This window comes from Molothrus aeneus, chromosome 1 (assembly GCF_037042795.1).
Source record: "Molothrus aeneus isolate 106 chromosome 1, BPBGC_Maene_1.0, whole genome shotgun sequence".
NCBI lineage: Eukaryota > Metazoa > Chordata > Aves > Passeriformes > Icteridae > Molothrus > Molothrus aeneus.
In genome coordinates this window covers 129,795,531-129,810,083 of record NC_089646.1, presented here as the reverse complement: position 1 = coordinate 129,810,083, position 14,553 = coordinate 129,795,531, and the positions used below count along the sequence as shown (strand labels likewise).

The 14,553-nt window shown below is 36.7% G+C and overlaps 1 protein-coding gene across 2 annotated transcripts in view; it reads left to right on the top strand.

The window, feature by feature from the left end:
- Positions 1 to 14,553, top strand: part of SPAG1 (sperm associated antigen 1) — a 37,711-nt gene that overhangs the window by 10,284 nt on the left and 12,874 nt on the right. For both annotated transcript variants that reach the window (XM_066565001.1, XM_066564995.1), the window contains 6 exons: positions 1,822 to 1,952; positions 2,562 to 2,668; positions 5,083 to 5,245; positions 9,201 to 9,620; positions 10,003 to 10,102; positions 12,216 to 12,368. In XM_066565001.1, coding sequence (XP_066421098.1) covers positions 1,822 to 1,952; positions 2,562 to 2,668; positions 5,083 to 5,245; positions 9,201 to 9,620; positions 10,003 to 10,102; positions 12,216 to 12,368 — 1,074 coding nt within the window. The remainder of the gene's footprint in view (positions 1 to 1,821; positions 1,953 to 2,561; positions 2,669 to 5,082; positions 5,246 to 9,200; positions 9,621 to 10,002; positions 10,103 to 12,215; positions 12,369 to 14,553) is intronic.

The window sequence follows — 14,553 nt, the reverse complement described above, 5'->3', positions numbered from 1 at the left end:
GACTTAAAAAAACCCTAGAAATCAGAAAGTGTCAAAGTTGTTGTTTAGAAATTTACAGTACCTGGGAATCTTGGGGTATTAATTACCAGTGTAAATGGAGGATAATGATATGACACTACTGTGAGATGAAATGTAAAGATAATTAATGAGCTATGATATTATAGTGGGATAACCTTGAAAAAAGTATGAGAAAGTTAATACATTTGTGGTCAGTGCAGATAAGTATGGAGAAAATAATGAATAGAAATAGTGTGGAACAGAAATAAAATAAATATTTAAAGATTTATGTTTAGGAATTATCATTCATAATGTCAATGAAGGAGTTAGGGTTTTGTAGAAAAGCTTATGAAAATTAATCTGGAGGTTGCTGATATAGATAGATCTGTATATATGTATGTGTGTGTGCACACTTGGAATGATATTCATAGAGCACAAGCTGCTTAACTGAGGCATTTGATGCATGATGAGTTTGGTTTTTTGCAGCCTAAGGATCTTTCTTGTTTTGTTTGGGTTTTTTACACAAACATTAAAAAAGTCTATAGCTGTATTTCATATACAATAAATAAAATACAAATACATAATATAAAAATAAGTAAAAACATCTGCTTTTGGTACATAAATAAGGTACTAATAATTAAGGATAGGCAGAATCCTTTCTAATGGAGAGTTTTTCCATTTTTGACCCCCATGGAGCATTGTATGCCTTCTGAAATGTATGATAGTGACACCATGCTGTTCTAACTGGTCACTTTTCTAATCCTATCTGCAATCTATTTTCTTAGAGTTATAAATATTTAAATAAAATATTTTGGAGTGAATTGTTAATAATCTGAAGGGGTCATCTGTGACTAGAATGGAAAATCACCTCTTCTTCTGACCTCTTCTTCTTACCCATTGGCTTTCTTGACTGGCTTGTCAGTCTCTTGCCTGTTCCTCGTGTGTGAAGACAAACCTTCACACATTGAATCACTGCTTAGACTAGAATGCATCTCCTCTTCTTCCTCACCCTCCTACCCTTTTTAAAGAGCACGCACAGATTATCCCACTGGGAACATAGCTGCATAGAGCTTTTATTCTTTTTTTTGTTTCCCATGTGTTGTGCATTTGTGGGGAAGTATTTGAGATTGTTCTTCAGCCATGTTTTTTTTCACAATGAAATTGTGTCTATTGCAGTGTGCTGTCCCCCAGGCACTATCATTGCTATTCTTTCCAGAGAGCACAGTTTAGGGTCTTCCTTGCAACATTAACAAGGTCGTTGGCAAAGATTCCCTTACACCATTTTGTTATGTGCATCCTAGCTGTCCTTGTTCCTCAGAGATGATCCTGTTGTCACAGAAACTAAAACCCTACCTACAATACCAGCCCTGCAGCCAGACATGGACCTGGACAATTTATCCACTGCTGAATCTTTCCATCTTACAAGCAAGATCAAGGAGAATCCCATGTGTCCTCCCCCACCACCATCCTTTTCATCATAATCCCCAGAGCTGTGTAGTTACTCTTCATCTCTCAGAGGTTCCATCTGGCAGTTTCTTTGGACTCTACATGGATGGCAGGAGGAGGCAGTAGTCTAAGTGACAGATGAACCATGGCATCTCCTCTGCAACATCTCAGGTCTAAGTCCTGGCAAGCAAGAGGCCTCTGAAGACAGTAAATCTAGTTGGCGGATGGTTGCCTGTGGTCACATAGAAGGGAGTCTCTAACCACTACTGTGGTTAGAATACCAGTATTAATATTCCTATAGCTTCCAGTACTGAAGTTTTTCTAGATTCAGGTTTTCTAACTCTGACTCTAACACAAGCAATATTCCCTTTCTTTTAGGAGTTTATCAGTAATACCAACTGCAGCTGTGTATAACAACAAAGCTCAAGCAGAAATCAAACTTCAGGACTGGGACAATGCTTTGCAGGATTGTGAGAAGGTACTAGATATGGAACCTGGCAACATAAAAGGTAAAGTAGAAAATAAAATTTCAATGTAATATTTTACCTCTAGCAAATAAAATGGTACATGTTGTAAGTTGACTGAACTGAGCTTACATCAGGTCTAAATACAAATAAGGGAACTGCATAGCTCCCCAAAGCAATTTGAGTCATTCTTTGGGGGTTAGTGAAGTTTTATGCAGTTCATCCTGTTGATATGTAAAGGGAATTCTTACATGGCAGCACGTTTTCCATATGATAACTATAAGCCCTCTTGTATTCATGCAGTGTTTCCATAATACCCACACTGAATTATAAATTAATTTAAAAGTGACATGAAAACAAGCAAAGTTGTTGGTTTGAAGTCAAGAACTTGAATGTAGCTAACTGTATTTGCATGGATGGAGGTGGAAAATTTGAAAATTATGAAAAGGTGCTTCACAATTCATGACTGCCTCAAAAGATGTCATGTGAAATTGCATCATTAAAGATCATCAAGAAAACAGTTGTTAGTAATATAGAAGTAAGTGCAGAATTTTATAAACTGCACAATTGCACTTATTATGTCTAGAAAAAACAGTGTATTTTTATTCACTTTATACTTTAAATGCATAAAAAATACACTTCATTCTTTTGTAGCTTTGATGCGTCGTGCCACTGTCCACAGGCATCTGCAGAATTACCAGACAGCTATAGAGGATCTGAATAAAGTGTTGTCTGTTGAACCAGAAAACTCTATGGCTAAGGTAAAGATTAGCGAGTTGAATATGGCTAGAAAGAAGTTGTACACAGTTATAGCCTAAAGTGAGTGCAGTTCATGTTGTTTGATGTAACTATGAGTTTTGAGGACACACTCAATCTGCTGTGCCATTCATCAGCTTCCCAAGATCACATGTGGTGGAAATTAGGTATTGAATGTGGCCAGATCTTCTGTTCATGACTTGATTGTGAGGAAAAGCCTTCTCTTTAGTGTAATTTAGGTGCCTAAAACATTTTCTGCTGAACATGCTTGCAGTATTAGTGTCTTGCTGATCAAAGCTATTTGGAAATTTCTCTTGAAAAGATCCATTGAGATAGGTGCATTTAAGTTTGAGTACATAATGAGAAGAAAAATCCAACAGATGCCAAGCTTTTGTTGTTACAGTGGTAAAGTTTACCCAAAAGGAGGAGAGCTGGATTCTGCTCTTGCTTCAGTGTGGTGTTATAAATTCTCATTTTTCATCTCCAGAGTAGACTGGAAAACCTTTTGTACCTTCTTATAAATCTGGACTCTTCATAACCAATTCTGGCTTTTCAAAGAAAGCCAGATGCTTTCTTTGAAAATTAGGGTCAGGATATGGTCCTTGAACTACTGTTACTCTAGCTGTTAAGGAGAGGATTGGTTTGTGTCCTTTATTGATATCTTAGGGATATTTTGCAGGTTAGAACAGTCCATGCATTTGGACTCTGTGTGTCCTGAGAACCTTCAGTACTGGGCAGTTTTGATAGTAAACTGCTCATTGTATGTTAATTATGAGTCCATCACACTACTACCCTCCCAATGTTTTTACATATGACTTCTGGATGCTGTGCAATTGTCCCAACTTCTGTCCAGCTCTTGTTGGTGGCATATTGTAAGCTGCTAGCAGCTTGTTGATTCCTGCTTCTTTCCATGGAGTTATTTATTACTATTGCTTGTACCAGAGAAAGTGGTACATGCCTCTTGTGTCAAATTGACCACATACAGCATTTATCCTTTTTAGGGTGCTCCTGGAGCTAAGTTCCTGTCCAGAATAGTTCCTGAGTTTCATATCAAGCAAAGAATTAATTACATGTCTTTAGATCTGAGTTCTAAAAGAGATTTTGGTCTTTTTATTTTTTATTTTCTATTTACAAGACTGAATATCTAAATAGCTTGTGAGTCTGTGATGACAAATTGTACAACAGTCTATGTGAAAAGATGTATCAAATAGGCTGTGCTGAGACTTCTTATAATACCAGACAGAGTCACTCATTTTGATTACACTCTTCCATTACTTGCTTTGCTGAGCAGTGCTTTTGTAGCTGAAAGCAGATATCTGTACTTTGTCCTTATTCATGCCAGCTATTATGCCTTGGCTGGCACATACAAAAATGAGAAGTGCTTGGCAGGGCATTTTTTCAAGTTTCTCATTGCTTGGAGAATCCTCAGAACTCTCTTGAGATAAATATGAATGTATGGAACATATGCAGAGTGCATGTTCATATCCAGAATCACTAGGAGAAAAGTGAATTGGTTGTCAGTAACTGGAATTCTTCAGGGTAGTTTGTCCATGTGAATCTTTGCTTGATCCTGTTCTTGTCTTTTTCTTGAGAAAGTACTGAGGCACTTTCTTGCACAGCATTGAATTACATTCAGAATACCACATAATGCTGGGTGTGTCTTACTCTGCTCTGACAATGTAAAGTGATTTAGTGGTTTATGGGTTACAGTGATAGTGCTGGGTTAACAGTTGGCCTTGGTCTTAAAGGTCTCTTCCAACCTTGATGATTCCAAGTGCAGTTAAAGGGGATTTTTTGAGTAATGGAAAAATATTATGGAATGAGAAGCTGTTTGATAATTTAATTGCAGTTCTTATAAGAGGAGCAAACCTTATCATTATTCCACAGTGTCCTTCTGCTACACTGTTAAGGGACTGTTGTCTCTTGGTTCTTGTTCTCTCAGTTGTATTTTTCCATCAGTTGTCCATCTGACATCAGATTCTCCGTAGCATAAATTTTGATTCTGATTTTAGGCTTTTTTGGAGATTCTCTAGAGAACCTGTTTTCCACATCTCTTCCATGCCAGATCTCACAATCATAAATCTACTTTTTTCCTGTTGAATTTAGTTTTTTTATTTTTGATAAGCAGTGCATTCAAGAAAAGTATTTATTTATTTATGTGATAACTTCACACAAAGATGTGAAGATATCTTGTGCCTATTTCTTGTGAGAGAGACAGAAATTGACTATTACTCTTGGTTTGATGCTGACTCTTGTAAAATTCACATTTATTACCATCTTTTATATTGGCAACATTTATCTTGATAATTCTTCAGGATTTCATGGATTATTTAACAGAATGTATTTGCTGTACGTGAACTGTAATTTATATACATCATAAAAACACTTCTGCTATTGCTGCTTTTTTTCTCTATTGTAGAAAAGTCTGCTAGAGATTGAAGAGAAACTGAAAGGTTTAAAGCCTGTATCTGAGTCTCAAGGCAAAGGAAAAAAAATACTTATTCAAGAGATAGAGGATTCAGAAAGTGGTGAAGGAAGAGAGGAAAATACAGAAGAACGTGAAAGACGTGGTGGAGATAAAAGTAATGTCTTATCATTTCCTACTTTATTTTAACCTAAGGAAAAATAGTTGTCTTTGAGGTAGTAATGTTTATTCACACAATTCATCCATATATTCTTGCAAAGAATTTTGCCTGTTTGAAGACTAAACTTACATTGACTACTTAAAGTAGATCTGAGTGTGAAATCTAGAACCCAGTTTTATTACACATCTTTGTAATTCTTTCTAGAATGGGCATAACAGAGACAAATGGAAAATGTTGCTCTAAATCACCTACTTCCCTGTGCCCTGTGTGCTCTAAATCACCTACTTCCCTGTACACCTGCCCTTTGATGTGGACCCAGTTAAAAATTTCTTCTGGTGAGGGAACATTTTGTGTTCCTGAGATCTTTCTCTCACACAGGTTTCCTGCCTTTCCACCAGCACATTTTTCTCATTTTTCTTCCCATGCTTGCATCAAAGGGTGTAAAAATGATCAAGTATAATTTGTTAACATCTATAATTTTTGTTATTGTTTGTTTTGGAAACTATAATTTTTTTTTTTTTTTTTTGTAAGAGCTCATCTCTATGCCCTGGAAGTTTGTATTAGAGGTAAACAACATGTAATTCTTGTAATTCTTGTACTGGATGTAGTTTACAAGCAGTTGAAGCGTATCTCCCATTCCTGGATTAGTGTGTGGTTAACTGCAAGGCTCTTTGGGTGAAGCCACTGGCATAATCAGAATCCATGGCTTGCAGGAGGAGGTGAGGCAGCAGGGGCTAGGAAGGCTTGCATTGGCAGCTTGCTTTTAGATTCAGCTGCATGGCTGGCCTCTGGCCTGCAACAGAATAAAATCCCTAGGCTGATTTCACCCTTCTCCTTTCTTTTAGTTATGTTGGCTCTTTAAGGTATTTAAAGTCACAGCGGTGGCTTTTATGTTTTCTGTGTTTTATCTTGAAACTAAATCAGTCTGTGGGTTTTGCAGCTTAATCATGAATGTATGACTGTAAATGTATGATATAATAATGTATTACTGGCACACAAGATTAGGGAAAATATACTTTCCTATATCAGTTGGTGTCTACTGAATCTCCTGAGCTAAAACCTTGGAAGAAAGGAGTGCAATCATGTCCCTAGCCTTAAATGTCTGTTGATTTGGGGGTGTTTTCTATTGTGAGCATTCAGATGACTGTGTTCTAGCTCCATAGGAAGACTTCCATTCTGTTGATGAAAGGTTAGGCCTTTAAACATAGGGAAGATTGTCAGTTGACACCAAGGTGTTCCTGTGATACACAAAAGTACTTCTGAGATTTAAGTGGAAAGTATTTTCTTATTTTTCACCAAGGTGTTCCTGTGATACACAAAAGTACTTCTGAGATTTAAGTGGAAAGTATTTTCATAGATTGTATTTTCTTGTACAACTGGAAACAAAGATGAATTCAGTTCAGTTAATGAATAAAAAATGTTCTGTGAACCTAACAGCAATAAGTAGACTAAACCTCTAGTCCTGTAATCACAGGCAGTCCAGTAGTCCATGTAGTCCAGTCATGTAGTCACATTTATTTCACATTCTAATTGGTAACCCTGATGCATTCCTACTGAATTTACAATTTAGAGATTGGAAAAAAAAAATTTTTTGTGATCTTTAGGGCTGAAAAGTTGATTTCTGAACTTTGAACAAAAAAGTCTAAATAGAGTGTAGTCTCTCTTCATCTTCTATGTAGATGAAAGCAAAAGTAAATCGAGCCCTTTCTGTACAATAGAAACAGAAAATTGCTTGCATCCTAGAAACTACAAAACCCAGTATTCAGGCACTGCAAAAACTAAAAATCATATGCTTGACAAAGCACCTGGTATTTTGACATGTTTCCAGAAGTTATAACCTCAAGTAATAAATACAGTTTAAAGATAAATTGATACATTTGAAATAGCCCCTTTTAATTAAGACAAATTTGTTGAGCTGTGTGGTATATAATTGATCTATTGCAGTATTAAATAATATAATATGTAATATATTATTATATATTATATAATAGTAAACACTCACCAAACTTCAAATATTCCTGTTAGAGTATTCAGTGGGGATTTCTTTAGTTTTAAGATGGTCCTTCCATTTTCAGTTTGCTATTTTAGTAATAACATAAATTAAAATTCTTGCTTGTGTGTATTTGTTGTCATTCTGGTCAAAATTCCGTCCAGACTTTTCATTACCTTTCTTCAAATTCTCCTTCAAATTTTTAAGGTGTCTTGAATTTTTTTTTCCTTAAGAAAAGTTCAGAAGTATTGGTGGTTTTTTTTTAACCCAGAATACTGCTTTAATTTCTCTGTAGAGACCAGTAGAGAAACATTGCTTTTAAAGACTGAAACTAAAAGACAATGAGAATTATATTTGAGAAGTATAGCTGTACATTTTTTTGCATGCTGTTTACTCAGACTTGAAGTATTTAACCAATTAGTATTACCCAGCAGCTACATAAGGTAACTATCAGCATTCCTATTGTCAGGGGGACTCCAGACTCCAAATGCTATAAATGCTTCCTGTTTAATCCAGGATTGGTTCTGTGCACTTCATCTTTAGGAAATTTTTTCCTGTATTCAGGAATTACAGATTATTCACATTAATAACATTCACACCACATATTGTGTGCCTGCCTTGCTTTCTCTTTGTCTCTAGAAGCTGGGATGCTCTTTGACAGTGTTTCACTATGTTTTGTAAAAGCTTGTCCTATCACCTGTTAGTCTGTGACATTTAAATTTATTTTTTTTTCTGTTTTGGTGTATGTAAAATGAAAGTATTTTAGCATGTATGTTAAGGAAGTTTTTAATATACTGGTGTCTTCATTCATCTGCCCAGCAAGCCTTTTACCACCATTCTCCCTAGCAAATAGACTTTAAGCCTTTTTGGTGTATTTGGTACCATCAGCTGGATGAGTGAGTGGGTGGATGTATCAAATATAAATAATTTAAGTTTTACAAAAATGTCTGTGTGGGTAGATTTAGCTTATCATTGCTCGCTCTGTGGAGTATGAACTTATTATTAAGTATGGTATTTCAAAACAGGGATCTCAGCTAGGTAGGAGGCACTAGAGGATTTGTTGTTTCTATAAATCTTATGCTTTCCCATCCTGTTCAGTTTGATTGCAGTAACATTTTGGACCGCCTGGAGTTCCTCCATGCTGAGTCAGTGTCAGATATTTTGTTAAAGTCAATTGAAAATATTGTTCCAATAGTTGAAAAAATTCTGTTGGGCAGATAAGAACATCAGGTTAAGGGAAGGGGAAGATAGCATCTTAATTGTACCAAAAGGCAGAGTTGTTGTGTGCTTAGTAGTATTGAGAGGCTCTGCAGAAATCTGTCTTTGAATACTGTGGTGGTAATCTGGTAGGAATTCAGGTGAATATGGAAGATAGATATTTTATTATCTAATACCCTTATTCTATGATTTTTTCCTAAATAAATTTGTAATAAATAGCGGTAAAGGTTGAATGATCACAAGTATGCATAAAAGGATTTTTGACATGGTTAAATGAAATCTTCATGAGAAGGATTTATAAGCTTTTATCCTGCCTATTCCATATTATATTTGAGGAAGTTTTGTATAACGTTACAAGTTTGATAGCTTGTGATCTAACTTTAACGCGCAGGCATTTGATTTGGTCACGGCAGATCAAAGCGTCCGTGTTGTAATAGGCGGTATTTAAAGAGTTAATGTCAAGGTGAGCCCTGTACCATTCTGACACCTGAACAGGGGTTCCCGTGTGCCCAGCAAGGGGCAATGAGGCTTCGTAGTAATCCCTTCTCAGTAACACCTGCAGGTTACTTGTAAGAAGGAATTTTTGTGTGTCCTCAGCAGTGTTTTCCGAGGCAGACAAAGCCCCCCTGGCTCTGGGTGCCGCGGGCTCGGCTGGGTGTCCCTGTGCCGCCCCCCCGTGCCGCGGCGGGCCGATGGTTCGCGCTGCTGATGCGGCTCTAACCCGCCTCATTAACGCCCTCGCAGGCTCCGGCGCGGCAGCGGCGGCGCGGGCGGCGGCCGGGGAGCCCGCGATGGGCAACGCGCACAGAAAGTCGCACCGCAAAGGCAAGGCGCAGCAGGACAGAGACACGCACAAGCACAAGGACTCCGCTGAGAGCGGGGGAAAAAAAGGCGCGTCAAAGAAGAAGTCAGAAAAGCGTTTGTCGGACCATGAAGGCGAAGTTAATGGCTTTTTACGCAGCGATGAGAAGAGTGAAAGCGCCGAAGCTGAGATCTCCACACCGCATAGGGAAGGCTCTCATTCGGCTGGTGGTGGCAGCTCCACTTCACTTCCTCCTACTGCAGCAAAACTAAAAAGTGAAGGAAACGAGTTATTTAAGAGTGGACAGTTTGGAGAAGCTGTGCTCAAATATTCGGAAGCAATTGAATATGTCACTGGTCTTGGTGAGTGTAATACCTTATACTTTAAATCTAGAACTGTTTAGATGATTTAAAGGAAGTACAAGTGAATGAATTTAGCCTGCCCCTGGATTTTTGACAGGAGTTGCCATGCAGTAAATCTTGCATCATTTCGGTAGACAGCAGTTCACGTGACAGAAGATACAGAATGATGAGTGAAATAATGTTTTAATTTTCTAGGGGTAGAGCTGTTGACATTTATGTTTGAATACTTACATATTCCAGGCGACATGATCAAAGAAAGCTCTTTACTGCTTTGCAGTGTCAGCAAACTGCATCGCTGCAGTGCAGCTTGGAGTATGCAGGTTTTTAATTCTTAAGTGTAAATTCAGTAATACTATTTGATTTTCATTGTAACTTCTTTTAGGAGAACAAAGTCCAGACGATTTAAGTATCTTGTACTCAAACAGAGCAGCATGTTACCTCAAAGAAGGGAACTGCAGTGACTGCATTCAGGATTGTAACAGGTAAATTGAAACCTCCCATGTAGAGCAACAACATTCCTGGTGATGATTAAACATTTTAACTGATATATTGCTAGTGCTGTTTGACTCAGAACAGTACCAATAAAGTCTGATTCCTTGTCTAAATGACAGATACCTTTGTTACATAAACAATCACATGAAACTAGGAAAGAAATAATTTTTAACTTAATGTCTTACTGTGTACGGGCAGTTTTTAAGCTTATTATGTTCACAGAAATGCATAGTGGAATTCGAGTTTATAATACCAAAGCAGGTTTACAGTGGAGTTCTACAGTAACAGATATGTAAAAGCTTTGTTAAGCCAGATGCTTGTCACGGTATTGGAAATTGCTTTTGAGCACATGTATGGTGTATGTGTGTGTGTTCTCTGTTGGTTTATTGTTTTGGTTTGGGGGTTTTTAATATATACTTGACATAGTTATAAACAATAATTACAGCTGTTAAGGAATTGAGCTAAAATCCTTTCTGCTTATTGTGGCTTTTAAGAATACAGGAGTTAGAGAAGATGAGACACCTTCAGTAACTTCCAAACACTGTGTCCCACTAAATTAATACTGTATTTTTGATGGTTTGGGTTTTTTTAATATTTCCATAGATTGAGTTTATAATGCTGAGGCTTAAGGTGCAAAAAAGAATCTTAAAAGAATTAGAAATCATATTAATTAATCAGTGCGGTTTTTTGTACAGCATAACACTACTGTTAAAAAAAGCCCTCCAAAACAAAAAATAAAATATGCATGTACCTTTTTAGTACAAAGGTACAAAACATTTAACTTACTGTATGTATTCTACCTGACAGAATAAGTTCTCTGAAAAAAATTACTCATTAGCACTATTTTGTTAAAATAGATGCAGGATTGCAGACAGCTGGCTGAGATGGTGTATCTAAGACCCATCTTTCTATTGAGGAAGTTTGAAGTATGTAAAACTTTAGCTGGAATCAGTAATACAGAAGTTTTAGGTTTTGTATTCTTACCAATTAGAAGCTTTTTATTCTTACTATCTAATGATAGTGTCCTTAATGTCATGCATATTTCCTGGATGTGCAAGAACTCATAGTGCTTAGTGGTAGAAATAATACAGAGGTAGAAAAAATTTAGAGACTGGGATGCAGAACTGCAAACACATGTAATGTCAAATCTTCAGTAGGCAACACAATATAATAGATTACCTACAAATAGGTTACTTGATTTCAAAGTAAAAAATTTTGTAGGGTTGTACTAGGAGAAGCCTTCTCCCCATGAACACTGCTTGACATTGCAACAGGTTGCCCAGAGATGTTGGGCAGAGATCCCGTGGAGAGTCTTCAGGCCCAGCTGTATCAATCCCTGAGCAGCCTTGTCTAATCTTGGAGCTAAACATGTCTGTAGCAGAAAGCTGGGATATCTCAGTCTGCGTGGCTTTATGACTTCATGAAATCCAGTTGTCTAGACTCATCTTAATTTCACTATTCAAAAGTTTCTCTCTCTTTAGCAAGAATCATTGAAAAGAAGGTAGTTCTTGAGAAATAAAATCTTTGCTTCATACTGCTGGAAAAATGCAGCATGCAAATGTGTTGGGAAGGGGTTCTAATTGCACAGTGTTGAGGTTGGTGTTGACCAGACAGACAATCAAAAATGTAAACAGACAAAAGGCAGGCAAAAACCTAAGTCCAAAGAAAAGTGCATGCATGTTCCTGTCCTAGTCAGTGGGTTTTTCAAGTGCATACTTTCATTTAAGGAGGAAGAACTGAAAGTCATGTAAGCAAAAGCACCATATACTTGAAATCCTTGTGAATCTAGGCAGGACTTAGGAAAAACAGCTTTTGCTCATAAGCAGGTGCCATTCCATTAATCATATCATGGTGATGAGAGCAGTTTTCCAGATGGAAGACAGAGCTTTGAGTAGAGTAAGCTGTAGTAAAAGCACTAACAATTTCAAAACTGGGTGTAATTTAGGGCATTGATATGAACCACTCAGACCCATTTTCCTTAGTTATTTTACTGTAAGTGCCATCTGAAATCACAGAGTTGCATATAGTTATGTATATCATGAAATGGTTCACTTAATTCAGTTACTCCTTTTCAATCCTGCATTTTTCTTCTTGTCTTCCCAGGGCTCTGGAGCTCCAGCCATTTTCCCTTAAGCCTCTTCTACGCCGAGCAATGGCGAGCGAGTCAATGGAGCGGTACCGACAGGCGTACATTGATTACAAAACAATCCTGCAGATAGACAGCAGCATCCAGGCAGCAAACGACAGTGCTAACAGGTAACTGCACACACAAATGCTCTCATAACAGTCAAAAGAGAAGACAATTCAAATTTGTTTGTTTTGCATGCTCCCTCTGTTCTGTACCCTTGGAGCTGTTGCAGAGTTAGTTCATTATAGGTGGAGGATTGGGTGTTCTTTTAGTTGTTTTCCCATTATTTCAGTTATCTTCTCCTAGCAGTGGGTTCCTTTCCTGTTTTTCAAAAATGTAATATTTTTAATATTTTAAGGCTGGATTTTTCAATAGTGCTTCTACTTGTTCTCTTCCCTAACTTCTATTTTATACTATATAAAGTAATTCTTAAGGTCCATGCCATTTCTCTGACATCCTGTTTCCTTTACATATTAACAGTCTTTCTGTGGCACTTGGAGATTTATGTTAAGTGTGAATCCTTCTGTATGCTGCAGTTGTGGAAATAGTGAAATAGCCTGAAACAGTGGTTGGCTACAAAGCTTAGAGGTGTAAAAAATATAATTGAATATTATTTTCAAGTATTAATACTTTCAGCATTAATTCTTTCTGCTAAGAGAGACTTTTCAATTTCTCTAATTATACTTTTAATACTATAAAGTTGAAAACAGAACAGCCATTAATCACTGAGCAGAAACCCACATGCATGTGACTTTTACAGTGGAATCTAGTGTGGGTTTTTTTTTTCCTAAGGCAAGACCATGAGCACTTTCACTATTCATTAAAAAGCCCATAATATCTTTCTTTAAATTCTCTTTATTTGACCAGAGGAAATTTGTGGCACTTTATAATCTCTTAGAAGTCCTATTTTTTTGATACCACAAAAATTTTTAGTGATCTTCTGTATCTGTGGTGATAATAGAGCACTTGGATTGGTGGAATAGCTGCTTATCCTGGTATCTATGTAATTATTACACTTTTTTAAAATCTTGTTGGCTTATTTTATCTGCAGATACTCTTTTCATATTTCTCCTTGACTTGGAACTTGCTTAGTAATAAGCTGATTTCCCTTTTCTCCTTAACACTCTTCCTTTTCTCCTCTCTAGGCCTTCCTTATGTTTTTAGCTTCACTGCTCATTACTCTTTTCCTCCCTGGCAACCCATCACCTTATTTCAGCTGCTTCTTCCTTCTTCTCTTCTGCTGGTAATTCACTTTTGCTTGCAAATTATTAGTTCCTAAATCATAGACCTCCTGCGTAATTGAACTTTAACTATATTTTTAAAAAAAAATATTTTATCATTTGAAACTTCAACTGAGACTGTGCTAAAGCTTTCATTTTCATTTCCAAAGTAAGAGACCTTTCTAAATATGAATTTTAAAAAAACATTTCTGTCTTTTAACTTAAAGAGACTACCCCAAATGTAATTTTTTTTTTGTTTTGTTTTTTTTTTTTTTAATATTAGGAGGATCAGGTCTTAACAACCTTATTTTATTGGAGGAGTTCTTGGTTTTGAATTTTCTGTGGGAAATTGTATAGCCATGCTTTAGGATGCTGACAGGAAAAATTCATCATCCTACTTGTGTCTGAGGGTGGGTTTGATAAACCACATTGAAGCTTGTCTCTCTGTGCTTACGTGGCTAAGCAGACTTTTCAAAAACCTTAGAATCAATTGCATATTTTTAATACTCACATAAAAGACAAGGATTTTTAATATCAAACCTTTGTCTGATCATTTTGCAATCAAAAGGAAATAATTAAGAGTTTGAGTGCATAATGGAAACAAGTATAAACAGTTATTTGACTGTTCATTTTGTTGGTTAGATGATGTTAAATTGTGTCTTTTATTGATTCCTGAGGTGATGTTTTTAGATAAACTGGAAGGACTGGCTCATTTAAAGGTGTGTGCCAAATAACTGGAGATTGCATTTCAAGCATGCTTTTAATTAGTGGCATTTTCCTAGCATTGTGAACATCAGTGGATTTTCTACTTCATGTATTTTAATTTCCTCTTGAGTGTTTCATTATTTACTTTTCTCTGTTAGAAATACAGAAGCTCTAATGTGTGGGAATATGTTTATGCATTTCCTCCTACTAAACTGAAACTTCATTCCAATTGTCCCAATTCCTTTAGTATCAGTGAGCAAATTGCCTGAAATAGCTCAGAAGCTATTTTTGCAAAGTCCCATATGAGTACTGTACTTCAGAAAGAAATTTGTGATCAGCTCCAGAACTGCAGGATTGTTGGGTCAAGCTGGGGCCTTGGTGGTGGGAA